The sequence below is a fragment of the Pan troglodytes genome, chromosome 13 (assembly GCF_028858775.2).
Source record: "Pan troglodytes isolate AG18354 chromosome 13, NHGRI_mPanTro3-v2.0_pri, whole genome shotgun sequence".
In the NCBI taxonomy this organism is placed as follows: Eukaryota; Metazoa; Chordata; class Mammalia; order Primates; family Hominidae; genus Pan; species Pan troglodytes.
This window is the reverse complement of record NC_072411.2, coordinates 104,190,049-104,199,584: the sequence shown is the minus strand read 5'-3', so window position 1 is coordinate 104,199,584 and position 9,536 is coordinate 104,190,049. Positions and strand designations below refer to the sequence as shown.

General features: G+C 45.0%; 1 protein-coding gene across 1 annotated transcript in view; it reads right to left on the bottom strand.

The window, feature by feature from the left end:
* Nucleotides 1–9,536, bottom strand: part of KIAA2012 — a 132,890-nt gene that overhangs the window by 36,929 nt on the left and 86,425 nt on the right. Inside the window, exon 15 of the mRNA XM_054680079.2 lies at nucleotides 2,257–2,329. Coding sequence (XP_054536054.1) covers nucleotides 2,257–2,329 — 73 coding nt within the window. The remainder of the gene's footprint in view (nucleotides 1–2,256; nucleotides 2,330–9,536) is intronic.

Sequence of the window (9,536 nt, the reverse complement as noted above, 5' to 3'; positions counted from 1 at the left end):
AGCACCGTGGATTCTGCTTTTCCCCTTAACAGAAACAGTTCCAATGTCACTGAATCACAGAAAGTGAGAAACAGAGATTGGAAGGTCAATTTTGTTATTTTCAGATCAGGAAGTGGAAGCCTCCAGAGGCCCAGAGGTTTATGGAGTCCTCATGCCATGCCAGAGAACCGTGGCAAAGCAGTGCTCCCATCTTGACCCATTGAGCTCTCACTCACTTGTTGCTGCACTGAGCCAGGGCTCACAAATGGCACAGGGATGGCCTCCTCCCAGGCTGTCACCTGAGGGAGGCTGGGTGGTAGAAGAGATTTATGTAGGACACAGTGAAGGTGGCAGACCGGCCTTCCCTGGAAGTGGGGGTGGGGGATGAGCTTGGGAAGGAGGCCCGGCCCCAGTCCTGGATCTACAGCCTACCACTGTGCAAGCCTGAGCGACTCATAGACGGCCAGAGCATGAGAATGGGATGGGGCCCTAGAGATGATCCATCCCGACCTCCTTGGTTTATGGGAAAGGAGACCAAGGCCCAGAGAAGCAATCCGCCCTTCCCTAAACTACAGACTTAATCAAAGGCACAGCTGGTAAAGGAATCCATGTCTTTTGAATCTGAAACCCAGTTTCCTCGATGAATAGATTTCAGTGTTTCCCAGACATCAGTGGGCATATGAATCACTTGAGGACCTTGTTAACAGGCAGGTCTGGGGTGAGACCCCAGATTCTCTTTTCTAATAAGCTCCCAGGTGCTAGCTAGAATGGGTCTAGATAGGTGGTTCTTACAAAAATCTCTGGTCTAGACTGCACTATGATGAAACGACTTGGTACACTAGCCACGAATTAGACCAGCCTTATCAGGTTAATGAGGGCATTGGCTGCTGGGACACTCACTGAGAAGCTGACAGAGCCAGTGTCCTCCTTCCCCATCAGCATTAGTCACCTGTTTTTTGTTGTTTTTGTTTTTTTTTGGAGACAGGGTCTGGTTCTGTTGCCCAGGCTGGAGTGCAGTGGCATGATCATAGCACAGCTCACAGCAGCCTCAAACTCCTGGGCTCCAATGATCCTCCTGCCTCAGCCTCTGGAGTGATGGGACTACAGGCATGTGCTACCATGCCCAGCAATTTTTAAAATTTTTTGTAGAGACAGGATCTTGTTGTGTTGCCTAGTCTGGTATCAGACTCCTGACCTCAAGTGATCCTCCTGCCGTGGCTTCCCAAAATGTTGGGATTACAGGCGTGAGCCACTGTGTCTGGCTGAAAATTGATCCTTAAATAGTTAAAAAAAATTCCTTGGCACTTCCTCTTCTTTTTTCTTCAAATACTTGAAATCCTTTCTGAACATTAGTGTTTATCATTCAGGACAGGAAAATGCCTTCTTTAATTTTCTGTGGTGATATTTCATTGCATTAAACATGGTCTGAATAACCTTTATGCAATCCAGCTGGTGCCTGCTCTTCCGTCATGAGACAGGAAATCTGTTTTGACTGACTTGGTCATTGCTTAGGTTTGGCCATGTTCTGTGTTGCCTAAAACCTCCATCACACTTGGCCAAGCCCTTGGAGCCCTGTCAGTGTTCACATTCTGCATGTGTGATTTATGATATGGCAGACCTGAAGACTGGAGCATGTTTCCCTGGCTAGTGTCACTCTGCCTTGAAAATGGAGGTGGTAAGAGCTCATGTGAACAGAAATCTGCTTAGAAGCTTAACCAAACCCAGGATCAGGCTACCATGATATATTGTTGTCTGGTATCCCCCAAACAACAAGCTCTTGTAAAATTAGTATAAAAATTAATTACTTTTGATTGGATGTCAACTGAAGGACATGGTAAAAGATATAAACAGAAAAAGATCAAGTTAAGGGTGAAATCCAAAATCTGTGACTTTACACATTTTTCTTTTTTTTGAGATGGAGTTTCGCTGTTGTTGCCCAGGCTGGAGTGCAGTGACGCGATCTCAGCTCACCGCAACCTCCGCCTCCTGGGTTCAAGTGATTCTCCTGCCTCAGCCTCCCGAGTAGCTGGGATTACAGGCATGCACCACTGCGCCCAGCTAATTTTGTATTTTTAGTACAGATGGGGTTTCACCATGTTGGTCAAGCTGGCCTCAAACTCCTGGCCTCAGGTGATTCACCCGCCTTGGCCTCACAAAGTGCTGGGACTACAGGCGCAAGCCACCGTGCCTGGCCTCCCATTAACATCTTTTAACAGTGCAAAGTTCATCTGACAGTTATGGCTATAAGATTATAAAGCCCCACCTAGTGGTCTGTACCTTGGCCGTCGTGGTGAGTTTCTCTGAGGGGTCTCCCTGCTTCTTCCTGATAGTCCAGTGCATTTCCACTTTCCTATTGGGTTAACACACAACAAAGAATACATTAGACATAATAAATGCAAACACTTTAAACAATTCTGTGATCCCATGACCTTTGGTAAAAGGGAAGCCAGTTTTCTTAGTGGTTTCTTCTCCTTCTTCGTCAACTTTTTACTTAAGTCTCCAGGAAGGCTGCTACTAGTGTTAAACAGGCTTAAAGAGCCAGGCAGGGCTAGGCATAATAATATGCACCTGTAGTCTCAGCTACTTGGGAGGCTGAGATGGGAAAATTGCTTAAAACAGGAGTTCCCAGGAGTTTGAGTCCAGCCTGGGCAACATAGCAAGACCCTGGACTCTGTCTCTTAAAAAAAAAAAAAAAAGCCAGGGCCAGGCAGGCTTGGCACCAGCAGCATCGAGCACTGTTAGCTTCCTGGTTGTACTTATTTTCATGGGGTCTTATCCCATTCATCTGTGCAGTGCTGAATGCCTAAGGCATGTAGGAGTTTACTGGAGGAAGGGGAGAAGAATGTCATGACAGAGGCCAACTAGCAGAAGGAAGCAGGGCACCTCCAGGACTTGAGGGAGGACTAGTGTGACTACAGCAGAGACTGAGAGAACTGCGCAGGGTTGGGAGGAGTCAAACCCCCATGGCCTTGAAGGCAGGTTGAGGACTTTGGTCTTTATCTTGAGAACAAATGGAAAGCATTCAGGATTTAAAGCAGGGGAGCCAAAGGGTCAGACAGGCCTTTTGTGGCATCCTCAGGATTACCACGGATTTGGTTTCTTATCACATTTGATCCCTTCTTCCTTCTTTCCTTGAGTCATACAAGCTGCTTGCAATCCCTCCTCCCAGAAATCTCCATAACTATGGTTACCAACCCTGGCTACACATTAGAATTATTTGAGAAGTTTTAGAAAATGATTCCCAGGACCTAACTCCAAATAATAACAGTCATACAGCTGGAGTTGGGGCATTTTAAGGCTTCTAGGGTGAGTCTGATATGCAGCCAGGACTGAGAATCATGCTCTTCTCTAGAGTGTTGCAAGAGCAGCTCCTCAGTGCCAAAGTAACATGGCAGGTAGAGTTGGTGACCCAAGTAAGCCCCGTGTGTCTGATGAGGCCAGATCTGGGCCTTTGTCACCTGGATCCCTGCTCAACCCACAGCTTCATCTCGGTGCTAGAGCTGGAATCTGGCATGAAGGGTCCTGGAAGTCTCTCCGGGTTTACCCTCATTCTGTAGTGACAGTCACCTTTCCACTTTGTTATCAAAGCCACATCCTGCTTTGAGAAGAGACAACTAATTATCTGCTATTTTGGCACTCTCTTTAATTCCCCTCTGACTTCCCTCACTTGGTGGCTTTTTACCTTGTGTGTTTGTTTCTCACTTGTTAGCTTAGTGTTTGTAGCTGATGATATATACTGACATAAAAAGGCTAACACAGGTAAATAATTTTCTTACTTTTGGGTTTCTTATTTTGGAGACAAAGTCAATTTGGCCTGGTACAGTAAAAAAAAAAAAAAAAAAAAAAAAAAAAAAAAAATTCCCTGAATAAATGGAAAGGAGTAACAGGCTAAGTTAGAAGACTAGATATCCCTGGTTATAAAGCCTTTTAATCTAACAAGAAACTGTATTGAAAGGGAGAGTCAAGCTTCTTCTTTTGGAAGAATTTTAATGCCAAGAAGGATCAAACTTCAGTCTCAACAACACACAGCCATGAGCCTTCAGGGGCAAGGAATATCTTCTCATTTCACAGAGTGGGAGAGGGAGATAGAGAAACTCAGGGATTTGGAAAAATATTTTCAGGTGAATCTTTGTTAGAAAAAGAAATAGTCTTAATTTGAAACTCTGTCAATTCAATTGTATGTTGCTTAGAAAAGTGTCAAAAGAACTATCTTTTTTTAGATATAAGAATACACATGTGGCCAGGTGTGGTGGCTCACGCCTGTAATCCCAGCACTTTGGGAGGCTGAGGTGGGCAGATCATGAGGTCAGGAGCTAGAGACCAGCCTGGCCAATATGATCAAAACCTGTCTCTACTAAAAATACAAAAATTAGCCAGGCGTGGTGGCATGCACCTGCAATCCCAGCTACTCAGGAGGCTGAGGCAGGAGAACTGATCGAACCCAGGAGGTGGAGGTTGCAGTTAGCTGAGATCGCACCACCGCACTCCAGCCTGGGAAACAGAGCAAGACTTCATCTTGAAAAAAAAAAAAAAAGAATATACATGTGAAATAACTTCTATTTAAAGTCATTCATTCACTGCAACAGATTGGAAACAGCCTAAATGTCCCATCAATTGAGGACTAGTTAAATAAATTATTATTAGCTTATACAATGGAATATGATGCAACCATTAAAAAGCACAAGCATCTCTTTTTTTTTTTTTTTTTTTTTGAGACGGAGTCTCGCTCTGTTGCCAGGCTGGAGTGCAGTGGTGCGATCTCAGCTCACTGCAACCTCCGCCTCCCGGGTTCAAGTGATTCTCCTGCCTCAGCCTCCCAAGTAGCTGGGACTACAGGCGCCCGCCACCACGCCCAGCTAATTTTTGTATTTTTGGTAGAGATGGGGTTTCACCATGTTGGCCAGGATTGTCTCGATCTCTTGACCGGTGATCCACCCGCCTTGGCATCCCAGAGTGCTGGGATTACAGGCGTGACCCACTGCGCCTGGCCTACAAGCATCTCTTTATGAATTAACGTAGAACTGCAAGATGTAGTAAGTAAAAAAAAAAAAAAAGACTCTGGGCCAAGTGTGGTGGCTCACACCTATAATCCCAGCACTTTAGGAGGCCCAGGTGGGTGGATCACCTGAGGTCAGGAGTTCGAGACCAGCCTGGCTAACATGGTGAAATCCTGTCTCTACTAAAAATACAAAAATTAGCCAGGTGTGGTGGTGCGTGCCTGTAGTCCCAGCTACTCGGGAGGCTGAGGCAGGAGAATCGCTTGAACCCAGGAGGCGGAGGTTGCAGTGAGCGGAGATCGCATCACTGCACTCCAGCCTGGATGACAGAGTGAGACTCCATCTAAAAAAACAAACAAGCAAACAAACAAAAAGACTCTGAACAATGTGTATAATATGCTAAGATTTGCATATAATATCTATCTGTGTATGTATCTATCTGTATTTGCTTATGTATATGCATTATACATTCCAGGAAGGGGACACAGGAAACTAGCAACTCCAGTTGTTCAAGGGAAGGGAGCTGAGCAGCTGGAAGGCACGCTGTTTTCTACTTAAATTTGAAAAAAAAAACCTTCTGAATATATTTCAGATTCAAAATTTGAATTAAAGAAACTAAACCTAAATAAAATGTGATGTCACTTTTAGTCTGAGTTACAAATGCATGATTAAAACAGAGTAATGGAAACAGGTAATAATACTTGGTGAGTGAGCAAAACAAATGGAGGGACTGTAAATTCAAATCCCAGTTCTGTTATTTTGGCCAGGTTGTTTGCTCTTCCTCTGTTCATTCAGCTAATGAACATTTATTGAGTGTCTGCTGTGTGCCAGGTACTGAGATAGGCACCGGGGGCACAAAGATGAAAGATGTATTCGTAGGATGCTCACTGGCTTGTGGGGAAGTGACAAGTCAGTTTGCAATGCAGCGTGATAAATGTTGTGGCAGATTATGACAGGTTTCTGCAGGGCCTCATGGGAGGTGAAGCTAAATTAGGCTGGGAAGGTTGTTTACCAGCAGACACAGTGCTAAATCTTGCAGTGAAGGGAAGGTAGAACAATTCCAAGCAGAGGAAGCAGCATGTGCTGGTTAGGGGATAGTTTGGTGCGGGGGCAGTGTGTGGACAGTGTAAATTAGACACAGGCCAGATCTTGCATGTTACAGTTCGGAGTTTAAGAAAAATTGCACATGGTATATTTTTCTATTTGTAAAATAAATACATCTTTGATGCTTGGAATTTAACCAGAGGGCCAATGGGGACACAGTAAAGAATTTCAAGCAAACCACTGATAAGACTGAGCTGTATTTAGAGCACTGGCAGCAGTGTGGTATTATAAGACTGGGGGAGGAGGAGGAAGAGTCACAAACACTTTGTGAACACAAACTACAGCATTGAAACCAACATGTGAGAGGCGCTTTCTCCGGTGGCTGAAGTACAGGTCCTGCAGTCAGGCTGTCTGCACTCAAGTCCTAACTACTACACTTGATGTCTTACAGACCATAGGAGTTACTTAACCCCTGAGCCTCAGTTTCTTCAACTGGAAACCGACAGATGCTGGACAAGTGATCTTAGGTTATCTTTTCCTTGGAAAACCTTCCAGCCATCCTGCCCTCCACTCTCATGCACAGCCCCCCTGCTGGGCATGTTACTTTTAGGACCACAGCAGGCTTTCTTAGGGAGCTGCTGGGAGGATGGAGGAGCATGTGCTGCAGGAGTCTGAAGTGCAGCCTCCAGCCTGTCTTGAGCCAGCTGCAAGACCTATCATAGAACCTCAGCTTCTACACCTGTGAAATGGAAGTAATAATAAATAATTGTAGAGTTCTCAAAAGGCTTAACCAGGAAGAGACATTTGGAAATTCCATGTAACATACCATGTGATACATGAATATAAATGACTAATTTCAATACTTTCTTAATGATGGAAGAAAATCAGGATCTCATTCAAAAGTTTCAACTTCAAGGTAGTATAACTTTTCCTGTGTAACAGAAAAGTCCCCTACACTGTCTTTGTTAAAGACTATGATTTTGGCCGGGTGTGGTGGCTCACGCCTGTAATCCCAGCACTTTGGGAGGCCAAGGTGGGCGGATCACGAGGTCAGGAGATCGAGACCATCCTGGCTAACATGGTAAAACCCCCTCTGTACTAAAAATATAAAAAATCAGCTTGGCATGGTGGCGGGTGCCTGCAGTCCCAGCTACTTGGGAGGCTGAGGCAGGAGAATGGCGTGAACCCAAGAGGTGGAGCTTGCAGCGAGCCGAGATCATGCCACTGCACTCCAGCCTGGGTGACAGAGTGAGACTCCATCTCAAAAAAAAAAAAAAAAAGACCTTATGAAAAATCATAAAGTATCTTGTGTTATTAAGATAAAAAAGATTAATATATAATATCAAATCTCTGCTCCCTTCTTGGGTTCTGCAGCTAGAACAAAGAAGTACAACTAGGTACACAGGAACAGAACAGACAGACCTCATAGATCTCTGATATTGTGGGGTTTTTTGGCTTTGAATCCTAGCTCCCTCTCCTGCCAGCCATGTGACTGATCATCTCTGAGCCTCGGTTTCCTCATCTGCACAGTAGGGATCAGCACAATTACTGGGAAGGGTGACGGGAAGATTACACAAGGCTCAACCTGTGAGGGGCCTGGCTCTTAGCAGGGATCAGCGAATGTTCCTTTCTCCCTTATGAATTGAGTCCTTTACAGATGTGAACATTCTTTCAAAACTATTAGTTCATGTAATGCTTGCTTCACTGTTGAGAGGCAGGTATGGAGTTCCCAGTATTATTATTATTTTTTTGAGACAGACTTTTGCTCTTGTTGCCCAGGCTGGAGCGCAGTTGTGCGATCTCAGCTCACTGCAACCTCCGCCTCCTGGGTTCAAGAGATTCTCCTGTCTCAGCCCCCTGAGTAGCTGGGACTACAGGCACATGCTACCATGCCCGGCTAATTTTTTATATTTTTAGTAGAGACGGGGTTTCACCATGTTGGCCAGGCTGGTCTCGAACTACCTGAGGTGGTGATCCACCCGCCTCGGCCTCCCAAAGTGCTGGGATTACAGGTGGGAGCCACCATGCCCTGTCAGGTCCCAGTATTATTATTTCTGTTTTATTAAAGAGAAAATGGAGTCTCAGAAGCGTCACAAGGTCACTTAGTATCAGAGTGTCAGAGAAGTACCCCTTGCCCCATCCAGGGCTTCCCAACTACTAGTCTGACACTTTAATATTGATAATATTATACTTAATTCCATTTTTTTTTTTTTGGAAATAGAACACACTCATACATATTTTTTCCTGGGAATATTATTCAAGTGTCCTGGAACCATTAAATCTTGAGACCAGCTCGTGATCCCTCTACAACTTTCCTGCCAAGTGGTCATCAAGGCATGTTTAAATGATTGTGGAGACCAGAACTTATCTCCTAAGGCACCCTGTTCCATCTTTGGATGATGTCCTAAGCCAAGCATTATTTTCCTGTTGTATGTGAAATCCACAGGTTTCGGGGCAGCTCCCTTCTGCTTGGTGGGATGCATGTACACCTGCCCACATACGTAATGCTTGGGACTGGTCTCAAAACAGGTGGGGCAGCTCTAACTCCAGGCATGGCTGGCTGTTGTCCGTGTTCAGGCCAATTCCTCTACCTTGCATTTGAGGGCACTATATGCTAACTGTGTGGGAACTGCGAGGTGGAAGCTTATTTCTCATTCTTCAGATGTTCTGGGCGTCACATACACATCCTTTGATATCAACGTGGAGTATAAGGATATTCAATTTGATATCTAGCATTAATAGGCATTATTGCTATTTTCTTCCCTACTACCATGACCTAACCCTGATAATTTAAAAAGTCCCTGAAAAAAACCTCTATCCTTATTCATTCATCAATTACCATTTCTTTTTGAAAAAACACAAATTGAGTTTTTAAAAACATGGTTCAAAAAAATTTTTTTTTCTTTTTTGGTTTAGAAAACAGGCTGGTCTCAGCTGGGTGCAGTGGCTCACGCTAGTAATCCCAGCACTTTGGGAGACTGAGGCAGGTGGATCACCTGAGGTCAGGAGTTTGAGACCAGCCTGGCCAACATGGTGAAACCCTGCCTTCAGTGTTGTAAAGAGGTTCTTAAAATGTGAGAAGTTCACATGCAATAAATGGAAAATGAATGAATGCTCTCCTGTAGTAACGTGAGCCTGCCTCTGCCACAACATTGTGCTATTACCTGTTTCATTGTTTATCTTCCTGTTAGATTCTAGGCTCCCTGGAAGGTCAAGGATAGAGATGATTCATCTCTGTATCCTCAGTGCCTATCACAGTGTCTGATACTCAGAGCATATTTAATATATGTTGGCTGAGGGGGCCGGGCGCGGTGGCTCACGCCTGTAATCCCAGCACTTTGGGAGGCTGAGGCAGGCGGATTGCGAGGTCAGGAGATGGAGATCATCCTGGCTGACATGGTGAAACCCCGTCTCTACTAAAAATACAAAAAATTAGCCTGGCATGGTGGCGGGCGCCTGTAGTCCCAGCTACTTGGGAGGCTGAGGCAGGAGAATGGCATGAACCCAGGAGGGGGA